We start from the raw sequence: 20131 nt of genomic DNA, 5'->3' as shown, positions 1-20131 counted from the left end.
GTACCAATACACCCTTAATGTAGTACCCGTGGCGTGATGGTAAGTGCGTAAGACTTTCATGCCAGAGGTCTTTAGTCCCTCTCTGTGCCATTTAATGTTTTGTTTACGTGTGCTGCATCTTGCGAGGAAGTGATACATCCTCCAAAAGTAATTCTTATCATGAAAAGTAGCCGTTCGGATTTGGCTTAAAACTGTAGGTCTACTACATTCCTGAAAACATTACCCACACAGAAGTGGTTGCGAGTTGTAAAAGTCACTTGGTCGTTGTTCTCAACGGGCTTTTACGCCATTTAATTAATTTATTTATTTAGTGTTATAACTCCGCTTGTACTAGAGCGAGTTAGTGATTCTATGGGACCAATTTTTTTTCGCACTCGTACTGTGGCAAGGGTTCTTAAAATTCTCATCATTCATAAATCCGCTGGTCTGGATGGTATCCCCGCTATTGGTCTAAAGAGGTGTTCTTCAACGCTGGCAAAACCACTGCGTATGCTTCTTCATCTGTCCTACTCCTGAGGTCTCGTTCCGAGCGGATGGAAAACCGCATTTATCCAGCCTATTCCCAAAAAAGGCGAATCTTATTCACTGTCTAATTACCGACCGATTGCACTAACATCCCTTCTTTCCAAGGTCATATAAACGCTAATTAATTAAAAGCTCAAGAAATATCTCGAAGATCGAAAACCTCTTAATGACCGACAATATGGCTTTCGTAGCAATAGGTCCACTGGTGATCTCATGGTTCATCTCACCAAACAGTGGAGCAAATATTAACATCGTTTTGGAGAAAGTAAGATTATTGCACTTAATATTTCAAAAGCATTTGATAGGGTTTGGCATCAGGCTCTCTTATCGAAAATGCGTGCTTTCGGTTTTCACGAATCCTTGCTTCATTAGATCAGTAATTACCTTTCGGATCGTTGAATACAAGTAGTATTGGATGGATTCAGGTCTGAAAACCACAAAATAAATGCTGGTGTGCCCCTGGGCTCTGTTTTATCTCCAACACTTTTTCATTTTTATTAATGATCTCCTGTCTGCAACTTCTAATCCAATACATCGTCGTCAAAAAATGCGGCAAGATGTTTGGGTTTTCTAAGACGATGCAAGAAGTTTTTCTCCCCCTCTGTTCTGGCTGTTATTTACAAGACTTATATACGTCCCATACAAAGATTGAGTATAACTCCCATATCTGGGCTAGTGCTCCTGCAACTAACTTAAACCTCTTGGACAGTATTTAACGTAAAACATTTAGATTGATTGGTGATAATACCACCGTAGGATCATTTACGCCGCCCGAGCATCGTCGTAAGGTTTCCTGTCTCGACCTCTTTTACCGTTATTTTAACGGTTTATGCTCTCGTGATATAGGCAGCTGCATTCCTCCCCTTAAACAGTTCAACAGCGCTTCTAGGAATGCTCATCAGCATACCCTCGAGCTCAATTTCGGTCGTACCGTCAAGTACAGAGATTCGTTCCTTAGCCGTACTACGCGAATGTGGAATTCCTTACCACACTCTGTGCACCAACACCTCCTTTCAACCTCCCTCTCCCTTTCCTAGTGCTCACACTGTGTCTCCATAATAAGGGTAGTTAGATCCAATTAAGTGTGTACTTATTATAAGAAAAGTCGATGGGATGCGAACCACACTGATAACTTCCCATCCTGTCTGTCGATTTGTCTTGCTTAAAAGTTTGTCTATATGTACTCGTATTAATTTTCACCAAATTTGCGTACTATTTTTTGTAGATTTTATTTTTTATAAAAAACGGACTGTTGGATTTTTATATAAAAATTACTGAATATCGAAAACAATATTTTCTGCGAATTAAAATAAGTTTGAAGCCAATATTTTTAATTTTTGAAAAGCTATTTGAGTCGAAAGTAAATTTTTACTAAGTTTTAGTATTGTTTTTTTAGGGTTTTATTTTTTGTAAAAAAAACTGTCAATTCAGTTTCTTCAAAATTTTATCGAATGTTGAAAACAATATTTCTTATAAAATATAAAATGAGTTTGAAGCCAATATTTCAAAATTTTGAAAAGATATTTGAGTCGAAAATCATTTTTTACCAACTTTTGTTAATTTTTTTTTTAAGTTGTTATTTTTTCAAGAAAAATTGTCACTTTTTTTAGATTTCTATTTTTTATAAAAAACCGTCAATTCGATTTTTCTCAAAATTTGATCAGATGTCAAATGCATTATTCTTCGTTGTACATAATTGTTTTGGAGATGAAATTATATTTTAGTCGTAAAATTTTGGAGGTAACAAATTTATTTTTTCAGTTTTTTTGATTTATAAAAAAACCGTTAAATGTATTTTTTTCAAAAAATATACTTCTTGGATATCACGTTACAATATATCATATAAGATTTAATTCAAGTCTCTAGCGTTTTTGGTTGGTAAGATATTTAGGGTTAAGCAAAATTTTCACCTTTTTTCAAACTGCTACAGTAAAAAAACCACGCACGCAATTTTCTTGAGAGCCCTTTCTGCATCTTTCTGCCTTATTATCTTTATAACAAAATTTATTTGAAGTCGATATCTCTTCTGGTTCTTGAGCTATGGACGACGAAAAAAACGTCGCGAACGTTTGGACGTACGAATGTACGTACACACGCACGCACAGACATCTTTCTAAAAATCTTTTATTTCGACTCTAGGGACCTTGAAACGTCGAGAAATGTCAAAATTTTCAATTTGACAAATCGCATCCATTACAATAACTTCTTATGGGAAGTTAAAACAAAATGTATGCACTCTTAAACATATTTTCAAACTGGTCCGTAACACCCTGTGTGTGTTGAAAACATATTCATTAATGTGACAGATTGTGTGAAAAAGATGAGATAAAGTGATGACCATGAGTGGAGAATGATTTATAGTAAATGTTTATTTAATAGAAAGCTTACCTTTTTTTAAGTTAAAAAGGGCGATGTTAAAGGGTTCTTATTGTGCAAAAGAAGAAGCACATTCGACTTAAAGATAAAAGTAGTTTAATCCGCTTTTGAAATATAACTAATTGAATTACGTACTTAGTTGACATTTATAAGCATGTAGAAATTAGATTTTGTGACGATGTTAAACGTTTATTTAATTTTGTATTCCTTTTGTTCCTTTGTCTTTTAACTATTTAAGTCTTTTAAGTACTTCTCATAAGAAAAAATCTTATAGTTGATCTTTAATTGCATTAATTCTTAAACTTAAAAACTTAGATTAAATGAAAGTGGTTGTACGTGATGGAGTAGGACGCACTTACGGCAGTTTAATGATACCAAATGAATCTTGAGGCTGTGTTCAAAGTTCAAGAGACGTGAGAGGCTGATTATGTTAATATGTTTGGGATCGTAATTGTTGCGAGCAAGGCATATACATACAGATTCTGCAAAAGTCATTTGAGAATACGCCTATAGCCACGTGGCGTGCTTTCTTATTAGGCAGTGCCCGGTTGTGACGCCAATTATCGAGCTTATGTGCTACATGCTTAGAGATAGAAAGTACCTTGGGCGCTTTAAATTTAGTGTAGATGTTTCTTCTGACCTGACACGTTGTGATGTTATTCCACCTGCTGTTTACCTTCTTCGTAGCGTTCTGCATTAGTAACAATTTAATTGCCATCATTTGCCAAACGTGGTAGAATGGTTGTACTGTACCATTCCTGGCGAGTTGATCGGCCTTACAGTTGCCTGAAATGTCTCTATGGCCCGGCAACCAGCAAAGGTGAATGTTAAACTGTTGTGCAATCTCATTTAGAAATGATCGACAGCTTATAGGCTGTTATAGAATTTGTAGAGACAGAGTCCAGAGATAGCGGCTAGACTATCTGAGAAAAAACAGATATCAGATGTTGATATCCGTCAAAAGTTCCAACTGGAACACGCTAAAATGATTGGAAAGGCGGAATGAGAGACTTATTTTAAGTCGTTCAAAGTACACACCACCAAGCCCTTCAATTGTTTTTCATCCATCTATACATAGGCAACCTGTACGATGGGCTCTATTTATACTGTCGTTCTTATTTTTTTTTATTAATCACCCATACTGCCACACCTAAATCGAAGTCGGTCTAATTACCGAAGTGTATAACCAATGCGTGATTCGGGGTTGTTGCCCGATTTAATACCAATAGCTTTTTTGCAGTAAAAAAGAGCTACAGTAGCTTTTTGTATATGGTGTTTCCAATTTAATTTTCTGTCTAAAATAAGACCCAGGTACTTAGCTTCGTCTGAGATGCTTTCCTAAAACCTAATCACTCTGAAACCCTTCGGATCCAGACTAGTTAGGATTAAGTGTTCCACTAGGTTCCAGAGTCAGCATTAAATGATTTAACTCTCCACGCGAACTCTCTACGTTCAGAGATGTTGGTGTACCTTTGATGTCAAGGAAAGTAAGAAAAAAGAATTTAACTTTGGACAAAAAAGTCTGCTATACCATTTATACCTAGTCTAATATTTTAAAATTATAATTTACCCTCGGCAAAGAATATTCATCTCTTCATCCTTTTTGTGTCTCAAAAGACAATAACTTCAGTCAATATGGATATAAGGAAGTCTACAATCTAGCGCCGTGCAGGAAAAGAGTTCGCGGTTCATTTCTTAGAATAAATGCATCTTTATTTATTACTGTACTGTGTAAAAGAATGGTGGTTTTGATTAGATATAGTAGACTCATCAAAAAGCCATAAAGTACATTTATGTATTTATTACACAAAGTCTCAATCATGCACTGAACGACAGAATATTTTGTTCTTTACTACGTCAGGTTCAAAACATTCTTAAGACAACCAAGAACTGTTTTTAACGCGAATTAAAACAAAACGTACAAATCTTTGACTTCTAGATATATTTAAAATCATTTTAGTATCTCACTTAGTTTTCGTAATTTCTAATTAGTAATGAAAACATATGGGTCTTCATTTAACTGTATTGTAAATTTTCAAAAACCTTGAATGTGATTCCTTTATGTTCTTGAATTATTATTCGTTTGTGAGTAAATTTTAAGTACTGAATCTGAATCCGAAGTCCGATGCTCGAACTCAATAATATCATTTTCGAAATTATTTTTTTAATTTTTTTTTTAAATATATTCCAAGAACTTAAGATTACCTGAAATAAACGATTGGTTTTCAAATTTGGAACTAAAACAATCAAAAACGTCTGAACAAAAAAATATATTTTGATTGCCACCTACATATATTAGCTTGTTGACCAGTGTTATTAATTATACAATTAAGATTTTTTTAAAAAGGTGGGTTCTATGTAATATCGCTTTATATAAAGCTTTTTATTACAGTATTGTATGTTATTTGCATTTAAATATAGCCTCGTATTGTCTTTATAGTTTTAATCATTCAAAACAAGTTTGAGGATGCTGCTTACCGCATTACAAAATCTAATACACTTCGAGGCCACGATTTCTTATAAGTCTGGACTTTTAAGAGAAACGGAAGAAAATTTTCCCTTTCTTAATGCCTTTTTCTTGTAAGCTCCCAAAGGCTAAGAAAAAAATACCCCTGTTCAAAAGAAGTCTGAAGGACATGAAATATTTTTTTGTTTCACACGATAAAAGTAGCTTATAACATAAAACCGTATTGTCATTTAACTGCCTTACCTACCTAACTACATGAGCCGTACCTACTACCTACATACAAATGTATGTATACGGGTCTTTATCTTTTGAAATATAAAATAGAAACTAATTTTAAAATAAAAGGAAACGTTTTTGCCAGGGGTAAGTGATCCCTACATCCATTTTATATATTATGGCATTTTGTTTTGTAAGAAGAAAAAATAAAGTCGGAAAGTTTTAGAGTGATACAGTTTTGAGGGGGCGGTACCCACTGAAAACTATTTTTTTTAAATAAAAATGCTACCAGCAAATAGCAGAAAGTTCTTAAAGTTTGCCGTTTAATATATTGCCTTTGGGAACTGCCGTTCATTTTATGGGAAAAAATATATTGATATAGTTACAAGTTGACAAAACATAGCAACCAAACGTGGAGGATATTTCATACAGGGTACAAGAAACGTGGAGTACTAAATTACGTAAGGATTATTGAATCTGTTGTTATCTCATAGAAAGCAGAACTAAATTAAGAGAAGATTTTTACTGCTGCACGTCAATTTGTGGTACCTAACTTCCTTTTAACCAAGAACCCGCCACTTAAGCAAGTCACCATACTACCTACTCTTAGTCTTAATGCGTGCGAAAATCGATTGGTGCCGAGAGAGCACCCAATGGATTCAGTGGTTCGGAAAATTGTATTTTGTAATGAATCCTTCTCTCATAAATAATGGAATTATGGAGATTAGATATAACGAGCATACATAGTAGCTATACATTGAAAATAGTAAAAGAAGGATGTTGATACCGCATATACTATAGGTACCTAAACCAAACTATATTTATAATGTGCGTTGATATGATCCTTTCTCACTCACAGATGGTTGCCTTCGAAAGCCCTTAAATCAAAAGTTCGACTAATTAAGATTAATATTGTATAAAATAATAATACAAAAAAATAACTTAAATAAAAAAGGAAGCTGAAAAGAATCATCTTATTTTTTCGATGAATGCGTTACTCTTTGTTAAGACCTAAGAAATTCTAGAAAGAGTTAAACATCGGAAGCTCGTCATAAGTGTATGTGTTTGTTATTAATAACAAAAATAATATAATTGCAATTCAGACAAATAATTACAATAAATAAACATATAACAAAGCACGTTTGCGATAATGGAGCATTGGTTCTGAAGATTTAAATCCCATTTCATTTAGATTTCATTCCGTCGATGAAGAATTGAGTTTATATGCAAGCTCATTCGTTTTAGAATTTCATTCTCCATATTGTGAGTTCTATGAAAGTCAATATATAAAAAATTATATGTTAATGAGATGCTCCTCGATAATTTAAATGAATACAAGATAATAAATAACGTGCTTCAATTTCACCATTTACTAATGAGTTGGTGAAGAAATATTAAGTCATTATTTACACAGCTTTGGTGAAGAAATTAACATGGAAGATTTTGAATACGGTTTTGAAAAAAAGGCAGATCACAGGGATCCTTCCAAGGTCAAGCTTAAGGTAAAATCAAATTAAATTAATTGATTCGCCGCAAAGAAACAGTAACATAGGGATCATTGAATTCTTTTGCGGTTTCTAAGACAGTGCATAGAACTTGCCTAAATAAGTTAGAACAGAAATTAACGTCTTTATCTTAAAAAGTATATAAATACATTAATAAAATAAACTGTTTTTTTTTTTGTAAAAGTTATCGTCTTCATTTTGAAGGGTTAATGGAAAGGCTATTTTGTTTTCACCAAAATGTAAAACAATCAGTATCAGCCTGTTAAACATTACAATCATGGTTGGACTATATTTGTTTAAAAATCTTCATGTCTTCGGCAAAAAATAATCTCACTTGAGCGAAAAAATGGCATTACGTCGTTAATAACAACATAAATAAATTGGGTGGCGCAACAGTCCGTTGAGAACTAGGGCCTAGTGACTTACAGCTCTCAACCATTCCTGTGTTCAAGTACTGTTGTCAGGTATGAAGGGGACCTACAGTTTTAGGCCGAATCCGAATGGCAAATTTGAAAAATTGCCTCTGGCATGACAGTCCCACGAACAAATAACTGCAAGAAGAATTAAAAAGGGCTAAGATAGCCTCCATGGAAAACATCACATTGATCAACAAAAGTTTCTGAAAGACAATTTCTAAATTTTATTCGGCAGGATAAATTTTCAAGTTGGCCAACTTCTTAAGAAAAGACAGTGTCTAACTGTATACACAATCAACTTCATAACCTTGTTCTAAAGAATGTTTAAACACTTGTTTGATAATATAAGAAAAATTGTAGTAGTTGATCTCTTTCTTACAAACCCGCGTTTCTGTTCGCAAATTAAATTTCTACAAAAAATACTACACTTTTACAAACAACTTGTTCAAAGAGTTTAAGAATACTAGAAAGTTTTAAAATGGGCTTGTAGTTTGTTATGTTTAACTTATTGTCACGTTTCTTACATCTCTTGAATATTAAGGAGTGACTTTTTCTATGTACCCGGAAATTAAGAGGTTTGAATGTGGATGTAAATGATTCAGATAAATTATTTCTACACTCTTTTAATACTGTCGGGACCGGTTAAGCAGTCATAATTCAACAGAAAAAGAAGAGAAAATATAAGACAGAATTGGAATGGCTGTATTAACTTTGATTGTTAGTGTAACGCTCTTAGACCTTTAAATATCATACATTTTTGGACACCAGTCGTTAAATAAAAGTGGAAAATATATAACCAACGGGGTAATGTACCAAGCCATTCCGGAGGACTAGGTGTTGGTCAAATTAGGGAAACTAAACTAGTTTAAAACTGTGAAATTTGTTCACTTGATTAGTCGTTCTTTTCGAGAAAAATATAATGTCAGGTATAATAAGAAATTTTGATTTGGGATTTTAATCAATTACGACATTACGATTATAAAGAAGTTGAAAAAAGTGGGACTATCTACCACTTAGCCCAAGGTTGTTTTTTTTTTTAATCAAAAAAAAAACAATGGACCCCATAAAAGTGCGCCGTTTGGATTCGGCTTATGATTGTAGGTCCCCTCCATTCCTGACAACATTACTCGCACACATGAATGTTTGAGAGTCGTAATATATTCTATATAAATGCATACAAACATATTTGTTTAACAAAATTTGTAAGTATAAGAAATTAATTTAAATGAAAACACTCTTAGGTTTCTCAATGTTTTTTTTTAGAATTAAATTTTTGATGACAAGCTTATTTTGCAAGTATGGTTTTAAATGTTAAACTGTAGATACTATTTTTAGTAATTTCAAACAGACTCTTTGTGACAGGTACAGGAGCAAGTTTGTTCTATCCACTAGTACATTTTATTTCTTTGAATGAGAATAGTTCCAAATCTTATACCATTATAGGATTGTGTATGTCCAGTATAGATGCTTGAATTAGTTATTCTTTCACTTGTTCAGAACACAGTAGTTCTTTTCCTCCAAATGCAGAAAAGTGCATGTTTTTTAAACTGAAAAATTCGTTCATAAACGCAAAAACATTATCCGAAACACGCTTACGGATTCTACGTTGTTCGTGCCGTTTTGATAACCTATATACTAATTTCTATCATTACAAAATTGCGTTTATATAAACTTAGCTCTTAGTAAAATTCCGCAAGGCTCAATTGCAATCATCAAATTGTCAATAGATTTTCAAAAACTATTTCAGTATTTTTATCTCGAAAAAGAAATGACTGATCAAGCTTAATTAGATTTGTACTTTAGTAAAAGTACGTGTACGTATAAGATACGATCAAAAACTGAAAAAAAAATTTAATCTCAGATCATGAAAATTATCTTCAAAACTGAAAAAAGATTTATCCTTTGTTTACCGTTCAAAAATCTTGAGAGTTTTTGTGGAGTCTTGATTCATTGAATTTTATAGGTTTTTGTGCACTGTCAACACTTAATAGTTCTGGATGATTTGAAAGCCAGTTAACAAACTTAACCTCATCCTTTTTTAACAATTCAGCTATTTTAAATTAATTGAAGCTCGGCTAAAAGATTATCCGTATTAAAATTGTCTAACATAAATATTGAACATTTTTGCAATGCAATCATAATATTGTTAATCTTTTATCTTTAAGCAGTTAAAAAGCTATTGTCAAAATAAAATAAAATTTAATAAAATAAAAAACGCCCTTAATTAAATTGAATTAGCAGAGCAAAATGTTTAACCATATTCGCTAAAGAAAAATTTCGCTAGCATATTTTGGTAAAAACAGATGAAGCAATACCACTTTAATGCTTTAAAATATTTTTTTAGCAAATAAGCCAATAGGCTAAAAAGTAGTTTAGATATTGTTGAATCAGATAAAAAGCACAATCTACTTTCTGGTTTATTGTTTTTTTTAAATAATATTATAATTTTTAAATAAAATTTATAAAAGTCTTTTCATTTCAAAAAATAATTTGTTTATTATGCATAAATGGACCTGACTAATGATGTGTTATTTGTATTACATTTAATATTTATATATATATACTAGCGACCCTGTACGTGCTTCGCTAAGTATAAGGAATAGTAAAAAAATTGACTATCAAGTTCATTTATTCAAACAGAATTTTTTTTAAATTGCTAGCTATTTAAAAGCCCTATTGGCCCAAATGATATATTGTTTATGTTGTATACATATATCAACAAAGAGTAAAAACTAAAAAATAAAAAAGAATAGTTTACCTACTCTTACTATGGGTTAGTCTAAATCAGTTGGATAAACAATATTTTTTGTTTTTCCATTTTTCAGTATGAAAAAATAAACAGTACCAACTCTGGAAATGGCAACATAAAGTTGGCCATGTGAAAAACATGATTCCTCCAAATTGACACCACAAACATGAAGTGTTTTCCCTGGGCCTTATTTATAGACATCGCAATTGATAAACGCACAAGATATTGCAATCTTTTGAATTCAAATGGCATATCAATTGGAATCAAAGGGATACGCGTTATCAAACACACTTCTCCTTTTGATTTATCAGTTAAGATTGTAGCTTTTAATCTGGTGCCATTACAAAGTTTTGGCGGATTAATATTTCGCAATAATATAATCAAAGAACCAATTTTCAGATTGAAGGAATGCGGTGGTGTACCAGCCGGTTCCAGTGAATTTAAAATTCCAATGGATAGTTCATTGCCTCATCTTGATTCATAACACTGTCAATTAATTTATAAGTCGTGACTACACCTGGCAGTTTCGCTTGAATTTGAAAATTAATGGCATTGATATGAATGTTCTTCGGCGCTAAAATGGAGCGTTCTCTTAACCAATTATGATTTATGTAATTTTGAAGAATATTCGGAAGAACACATTCAATCAACTCATTTACCAGATTGCGCAATTGTATAACAAAAATTGTTCGGTAAAGTAATCAATCCGTTGGTAATGTCGATTTGTATTTTGCCATAATTAATTTCTAACAATTGTTTTGAAAACTCATGGGCAATTGCATCATTATGTAGGTAAATAGGCATATTAATGTTCACTGTCAATTTAAGTATATATTTTTTATTCGCCATTGTGCAATTATCCAACAAAATAATTGACGTTAATCGCAGAACTTTTGGTATAGTAGAATTTCTCGAAATATTGCAAGTTGGAGTTTCAATCACCTGTATACATTCAGTGGCAATTTTAATGCAGAGTGTGCGGTCCGACCACCTTCTAATAATGTAGCAGCAATTCCCGATGATGCAAGGGCCAATGCAATTTTCTGTTCTGATCCAATAGTCGTTTAAATAAATGATACAACGAAAGTTTTGCCCTTACCACCAGGTGCATCCAAGAAATATAATCCACCTGCATTATTGGAAATAGCGTGCATGATTGTGTCATATACATTATCAGAATTATTAAGACTTTATGATTCAGATTGATATAAACATGGGACAATTCTGTTGAGGTATTTACCTTTAAAGTCGGCATAAAATTATCTCCAATAATTTTAGTAGCACCAAAAGAAGTCATTTGAAATGCCGAATTGTATTGTTGAATATAAAAATAAATGAATACAATGGTTCGGGTGGAGTTGTATGTTGGCAATCTCACTTTACCATTAGCACAACACATGCCGGGCTTTTCACCTAGAAAGTTAGCCGCATCACAATGTGGACATATTACGTAAATCATTGCAATGTCTCGTTAACATACTATAATCAATCTGACTATTGTAATTAAAAGCAGCACGCAGCATTTCATCTAAAACAGCACGACGTATTCGTGATCGCCGTGCAAGATTAGGTACAGGTACAGGGTCAAACAGATCTATTTTTTGCAGTACGTTTACGCTGCGATGCATTAGCTTGTGCGTGTTCATCTGTTGTCTGAAATAGTCTAAATAATGCCACTTGATTTGCATCACGCGTTCGCCGGCCCATGTTTGGTCGTCTTGCTCGTGGCATTTTACCTTCACTCAACAACTCAACAATATTTTGGAAAATTTAAACACAACAAAGCAATAATTATTGCTTATAAAATGAAATGACCTTATGATTAAATTAAATTTGTTTGACAAAACTAACGTTACTTTCTTCGATTGTTTTGCCAAAGGTTCAAATCGGCTTTTAAGTATTAGTACAAATTGTTTATTTATGGGTGTATAGAAAGATGTTGGTTTTACACTTTTTCAAGATTATTTTTAATTTTCTCTACGTACAAACCATCTCCGGACTTCCACGAATAATTCAAGACCAAAATAAGCCAAATCGGTAAAGCCATTGTTGAGTTATAACATTGCAACGAAAAGTGTCATATTAAGTTCTACTGCTGTTCATCAGTTCGTATAGCAGTATATCTAAAGGGTAGAAGCGCTGACTAAATCTACAAAAATTGGAACAAACCTTTATTTTATTTATTATTAAATTACAACCAATTTTTATAGTTAATTTAATGAGCCTGAATAGTCCTTTATTCCACCAATTATTATTTATTATTCTTAATTAAATTACACACATATATCAGATTAGGTCAGTGTCTTTCTTCTAAACCCGAAACTCAAATCCAGAGGAAAGATAATAATATAAATATCAACAAGGCTGCATTAAGACTAGATAATTCTGAACTGACTCTGCCATTAGCTCTGTTTGTCAATTGAAAAAAAGAGGCTGGGATGCGACACACACTAATGCCTTGCTATTCCGTCTGTAGATTTGTCTGACCTAAAACTTTAACAAAATATTCATAAAAAAATTTTGTGCGAGATAAATAATTTAAAGTCAATATCTTTCTTTGTTACTTATACTTGAGTCGAAACCCATTTGTATCAGTTTTTTGAAGGTTTTTGTGTGTTTTCCTAAAAAGTTGTCAGTTAAATTCTTTTAAAAGATTACTTAAAATTATAAACAACATTTTGCATATGATGAAATAGTTTGATTGCGTTACGTTTTTATTTTTTGTATAAAATATGTTAAATCGGTCTTTGTCGAAAATCAATTTTTAATAACTTTTAGTGATGTTTTTTGTTTAGGTACTATTTTTATAAAAAAAACTGTAAATTCGATTTTAATCAAAATTTTACCAGACGTAAAAAACATACAAAAAAATGTATATGAATTCATAGCCTTATTGGTTCGTCATATATTTTGTTTAAGCCAAATTTATTTAAAGTCGATATCTTTACTGGTTCTTAAGATATAACCGACGAGGAAAGATACACACAGACATCTTTCTGAAAATCTTTTATTGCTATTCTAGGGACCTTGAAACGTCGAGAAATGTCGAGATAAAATTTTAAATTGACAAATACAATAATTTCCTATGGGACGTTAAGAATAATAACATTTGTGAGAAGCTTACTTTAAGTTAGTTTACGTATTTATTTATCAGTAATTTTAAATCAAAATTCTTATAGGTTTGTCTTTTGATATATTGAAATAATTTCAATGATTCTAAATGTTTATAACAACTTGAAGTTTTGATCATTAAAAGGAGAATATCAATTTAATTTTTGTGTAAATATGTCAAATGTGTTTTACAATCTGTTGAATGAAAATTCGTGGATTGGCTTCTTTAATAAAGATAAGTTAGTATATAATAAAGAACTGATTTTATTTTTTTTTTAATCTTTTCAGGTTCTATAAGCAATATTGATGATGCTGAATATCATTGCAATAAAACTCAAGTGCGAAAGGTTATATCAGGAGTTGTTGGTGCAGCATCTTCAGTGACATCAATACAAGTTGCAAATTTACTTCGATTATTTCGAATACCTCAGGTGAGCTTTATTTGTGTGTTTCTATTACGTTTTCAACTCAAAATCAATTCTCAAAACTTATTAAACATTTCTGCTTTATTATTTTGTATGAAAGTTATATTCTGTTAGCAACAAAAATAAGTGCAAAATTGACCTTAAACACCAAATAATTGTCAAAAATAAAAAAACTTTTTAGTGCTAATGGAAAATAACATAAATATGTTGTGATTATATAATAACATCTTTATTAATCTCGGTTGAATACACATTGTTTTAACCTTCCCATCACTACAATCTATGGGAGAAGCCGACTAAGTCGCAGATTGTGTAATGAGGATCACAAAATGTCAGCACCATTCGCACTCAGTAATAACAAAAAGTTTAACGCTGCAAAAATATGGTTTGACAAAGACTACGTGAAACTACGTGAAAAAACATTTCGTTTTATAAAACTATTCAGATCTACTAACGTCGATTTTTTTAAAAACCAGTACTTACATTTTAATAAGGAAAATAAAAAGATTTGTTCTTAAAAAACACTGAATATCTTCAAACTACTCAAAGAAACTTAGTGCTCTGTAAGGACTTTTAAACATTTTGAAACATTCTTAACGGGCTGAGTAGTTGAACGAATCTGTTAAAATTTTGCAACATGCTTTAACTTATAGAAGTGTAGCTTTTGAGCGGTCATGTATCCAGCTATGGCGATTGAGAATTTAATATCTTTTGTGTTTCAATTCAGGGCAAAATTGAACTTGTTTTCATCTACTGAAATTCTTTTTAAAAACGGGAAAGTTTAATTTAAAGATTTTGTGTCACGGAAAAATCGAATCTCTGAGAATATAAAAACGAAAAAATAGAGCTATTTAAACTCATATTTGTTTTGTTTCAAATCATGTCAAGTTGATACATATTTTTAAAGATTATAAAATCATTCTAGATCGATTTATTTATCTTTTTTTTTTATAAATATTCAAGTTAATAAATTATTCATCTGTTATATTTGAAAATAATGTTAAATTTTTTTTAAACTAAAATGCCTATCAGGCAGACGGCAACAATGCCATGTCCTTATATTCTTAGCTTTAAATTAATGTAATTTTATTATCGAAATAAAGAATTTAATCTAATCTAATCTATTATAACATTTAAAAACATACCTAGAAAATTAGTTTGTCTGCAAAAATGTATAAACCACTTAGTTTCTCATATAATCTTAATGTATTAAATCTATGTTATTCCTTAGTGATTGTTTGAACGTTTGAATTTAAAAAGAAGAACTATAATAGTTAGGTACTTGTTCGGGAAAAAAATCTTTGTTTCGGTTCATTGGATACTGAGAAAATTTTAAACAAAATTTGGGGGAAACACAAAAATATATGTTTTATATTGAAAGATTAAAGTTAAGAACACAAACAAAGAAACATTTTATAAAAATCTATTTGATCGTCTTTAAGACAAATTTCGAGAGTTGGTCAATAAATGTGTGCTATTTGTAGGTTTAACAAAATTAAAAGAAAGCCTAACGTGAATCTGAACACATCGGAGACGTAGCTGCAACCCGAGTAGCCATCGAAATATTGAAGACACACATTCAATGTTACGAACACAAACAACGCAATGCAACTGCAGCTGGTGCTGCAAAGATTCACCAAGTTTGAATCTTTTCGTGAAGCAATTCTGGCATTTCCAAATTGATACAGAAGTATGGTGTCCGGCTGTGCTTTTGAGTGTTTTTGTGATTTTGTGGTTATAATAGAGGATACAAATGAAAAAAATATTCAAGCTGTTAGTTACAACACTTTTAGTAGCAGCATGCACTTCCAGTTGAATATTGTTTCCAGGCAGTTAAACTTTACTTTTGAAGTTTTCACTCAAACAACTCAATGTTATATTACCAAAACAAGGCCGACAGATGAAATGGCCCGGCCCACTTATTTCTACATCTCTACCATCGTCTAATGTCCATTTTATTAAATACTCGAAAGTCGCAAATAAAATGACAGCAATTTTTCTTCCAAAACGAAAACTTTGTTTTAAATTATTAAGAAGGATGAAAAGAAGGTTACTCTTTCTTGATATTAAAATAAACTTTACTTTTCTTTTTAATTGAGGTTTATATTGCAATTTCTAACAGAATGGAATAAGTTTTTCTTCTTTTGACAATAAAGTAGTTTGAATTGCATCATTATGGAGAAAATGTAGTTAAGGTAAAATTGGAAAGCATCTATAGGAAAGAAATATACATATACTATTACTAGCAAAATAATTAATTGTCTTGTGCCATTAAACTCTATTTAGCTATTACCAATCGATTGAAAGGCATTTACTGGATATTATGTATTTTCTGTCAAGTACTTTCTACTTAGTAATTGTTCTTTCTAATAGTATAGTAATATTCAAAAATGCCCTTTTAGTCTTCGAATCTTCATGGTTTGGCCATACTATATGAAAACGTGATCTGATTACAATTTAATTTTTGCCTGTTAACGAAAATGTAGAAATAGGAATATAAGGGGTGCTCCGATTAATAATGGAAAGTATTTGATTTTGAAGTGCCATTAACATGTACATGTACAAGAATATGTAAATTAAATGGAAGTTCTTGTTTTCTATATATATATAGTTTTATATGCATCCCTACAATTTTCACAACGTGTTCACAACATATCATTTTGTCATTATTTTTATACATGTATACCATTGCAGTGGACTCAATAACAATAATTAATATAACTCTATAAGCTTTTCGTTTACATTTATTTAATATTAGTATACATTATCCTAGAAGAAAATATAGACAAATCAAAACTAGTTACCATTTTTTCGAAATTTAAACTTCTTCTTTTATTCTAGGTTTCATTTTTCTCTACAAGCCCGGAATTGAGCAACAAGCAACGTTTTGAGTATTTTTCAAGAACAATACCATCGGATCATTACCAAGTTAAGGCTATGGTTGAAATCGTAAAACGAATGGGTTGGAGTTATGTGTCTATTATTTATGAAGAAAGCAACTATGGAATAAAGGTGAGCTAACAATAATTACTATATCTATACACTTATAAATGTGAACATACATATTTACATTTGCACTAAAGCACATTTTGTATACCAGCATCAGCAGTACAAAATATATAAGATTAAAAAAACAACAATTATTATACAAAAGCAACAAAATGTTAGTAATGTCTTAAATTATAACCAAGTAACATAAATAGTTTTAAATCATATACACTCCGCTTTAACTGAATACGCACAAATATTTTTGGAAGTGCTTTTTACTTGTTATCTTAATATTGAGGGTTCTTGTAACATCTGTCGATGCTAACTACTCCCAAGATCTTAAGAAAATAATTTCAAACAAAAATATTCAAATAAAACTGAGAGTCTTGTTTTCTCCAACCTGTAAGAAAGAAGTTTTTTTGTGAGCCAGCTGCAAAGGTACAACGACAATTAAATCGTTGTTTATGGCTGCATCCAAGTAGTTAATTAGTTTAAATCAACAATTTCATTGTTTCAAGTTCTAAAATTTAGAAACCAATGGGTAGATGTACATGCCTTAGCAGTTTTTAAAATATAAAATCGGCTTTATTAGACACCAAGACCTAACCGGACGTGAAGGTGATAAAAATCGCCGAAGTCTTAATGGATTTTATTTAATTTTAAAAAAGAATAATATTACGTGGTTTTTTATAAACGGTAAAACAATTTAATTTCAGTGGGCCTGATGGGTCAACCTTCTATTTTCACGATTTGAGAAAAAAGGTGTTTTAAAGTTCATCACAAATGTAAAGGTGGTGTTATAATATTGACAGCTGTCATGTATTATATAACAGTTAAGGTTGAGGTGTTTACATTAAAAATTACTGCAGCTGGGAATAAAGGAATCTTGGTTGAAAGATCTATATCAAAAGGCTGTAAAATGCATACCGGAACAAGATTATAAAACGATTAAAAGTAATGGGTTAACTACCAACCACCAAACTTAACAGAAACTTGTTTTACTTATGTGTATTGGAAAAATTAGGTTTTCCTTCGGCTTTTTTGGTCACTTTGATCGTTGCAATGAAACAAAGTTGTTACATTAGCTTTTCCCGACGTTTCGGCAGGGGTTGCTGCCTTCCTCAGGGGAACTTTATTACACATGAAATATAAAACACATAGTACAATATTGTGGACAACAAGAATAATAAAAAACTTACAATTTAACAAATAAATTTTAAAACAGTGTAAAAAAACACTTCTAATTAAGAAGTTCAGTCTATAACTACAAAAAACAAAGAGAAAACTTTTATGAGGAAACAAGTGAGCAGTATACAGATGATATACTCTGTGTGTCTTGCTTGCGATTCATATTGTTTTTGTTGTTCAGGATGTGGAGCGTTTCGAGCGTATATCGCTTAGAGGTATGTTTGAAAAACTTTAACACCATCGAAATCCGGAGAATGACCTTTGTCTATTGAATGGGCCGCCAATGCGGTTTTAACCAGGTTATTGTTTTTGATGTCAGATTTGTGGTTGGACAATCTTTGGCGCAAGAATTGTTTGGTGGTTCCGATGTAGCAAAGGTTACATGTTTCGTCAGGTTTACCTTTGCAGTTTATTTTATAAATGACGTCAGTGCGTTTATCTCTGTCTATTTTGGTCTTTAGTTTGGTGAAAAGGTGTCTTATTGTCTGGTTAGATTTGAAAGCCAAGCGGACATTTTGGATGTTTTTGGTGACAACTTGCTTAAAACTCTCAGCCAGTTTTTGAACGTAAACAATGCTTTTGAAGTATCCTTTGTTGTTGTCCTCACTTTGTTGTTTAGTGCGTATGCATTGTTGTTGTAAAATTAAGCCACGAATAATTGCTGGCGGGAAACCGTTGTCGCTTTAAATGTTGGTCACTTTGATGGTATTTAAATGGTGGAATCTTTCGTCACTTAACGTGAAAACTTTGTTAATGAAATTGGAAGCTGTGTTGAAGATTATGTGTTTGGCTTGGTTGGACCGGAAGTTGATCAGACGTCCTGATGCTGTTGGTTTTTGAAGCCAATCGAACGACAATTGAGTGTCCATACGGTGGATTTTGACATCAAGAAACGATATAGAACTGTTATTTTCGTTTTCAACAGTGAACTGTAGTTTGGAGTGGAATCCGTTCAGGATCAATAATGAGTCTGCGACTTTATATTTGTCCATAACCGCAAATATGTCATCAACATATTTCAATATAAAATTTGGCTTTGCATTACATCCAGTTAAGCATTCGTCAAGTAAATGGTCCATTACCAAATCAGCAATAGTGGGCGAAAGAGGGTTACCCATTGGCATTCCAAAAATTTGTTTGTAGATAATGTCCTTAAACTGCAAATAAATGTTGTCTTTTAAGCAAAAATCCATGATTTCAACATATTTAGTTTGGCTGATTTTGGTATGTCTGCTAATCGTATCCCATTTCTTTTTAATAATATTAATAGCCAATTGTACTGGGGTGTTAGTAAATAATGAAATAACATCAAACGAGACCAATTTATCATTTCTTTGTAATTTAACATTTTTTGCTTTGTCAACAAATTCGTAAGAATTTTTGTCAACATACTTGTTTTATTCTAATCTAATAACAATATAAATTTTGTTACCTATTCAGTTTACTCAACAAAGTATTCAATTTTTCAACTTTTGGTTATAACAAAAATAAGGAACATATCGTAGGTAAATATCTATATATCAAGTTTATTCTTCTGCATAATTCTAACGCATTTGGAATAAGATAAAGAAATAGATCAAATTTTTAAAGAATAACATTCAATGCAAGCTTAGAATGTCCAACATTTCAAACTCAAACTTTAATCATATTTTTTATTATTCTTAACAACATATTTTCCTTGTATTGCAGGCTTTCGAAGAACTTGAAGATTTACTTTCCCTTCACAACATCTGTATTGCAATAAAGGAAAAGCTGGTCAAAGATTCAGGAGTCGCTAAAGAGTTTGCATATGACAATATTGTTTTGAAACTGCTTACAAAGCCCAGAGCAAGAGGTAAGTTATAAGACATATAGGAAAAAACGTCTAAGCGAACATGATGGCCGTCGAATAGTATAAGCTCTACCTTAAATGAAAGCAGTTAGCAATTACTCAATTTTAATTTAATTTTTTAGAGTTGATGTGAGTTAAATTTTTAACCAAGTACACGTTGTTTCAAGTGTATTTTATGGGACTTATTTTGCAGGGGTAAATTTAGTTTTTCTCTGGAATTGAACTTTTTATGAAAACGCAGATCGCAAATTTAAGAATTTTTCCTGTTGAATAGAGAATATTATTTACCATTGTCGGATTGGTCAAAAATCGAAAATTCGAATTTTCTAAAAAC

General features: G+C 31.6%; 1 protein-coding gene across 1 annotated transcript in view; it reads left to right on the top strand.

Moving 5' to 3' along the window:
• Nucleotides 1–20131, top strand: part of LOC129949367 (metabotropic glutamate receptor 2) — a 60684-nt gene that overhangs the window by 3128 nt on the left and 37425 nt on the right. The window contains exons 2-4 of the mRNA XM_056060772.1: nucleotides 13654–13796; nucleotides 16632–16802; nucleotides 19656–19800. Of these exons, the coding sequence (XP_055916747.1) occupies nucleotides 13654–13796; nucleotides 16632–16802; nucleotides 19656–19800 (459 nt within the window). The remainder of the gene's footprint in view (nucleotides 1–13653; nucleotides 13797–16631; nucleotides 16803–19655; nucleotides 19801–20131) is intronic.

The sequence above is a fragment of the Eupeodes corollae genome, chromosome 3 (genome assembly GCF_945859685.1).
Source record: "Eupeodes corollae chromosome 3, idEupCoro1.1, whole genome shotgun sequence".
In the NCBI taxonomy this organism is placed as follows: domain Eukaryota; kingdom Metazoa; phylum Arthropoda; class Insecta; order Diptera; family Syrphidae; genus Eupeodes; species Eupeodes corollae.
This window is presented reverse-complemented; position numbering and strand designations above follow the sequence as displayed.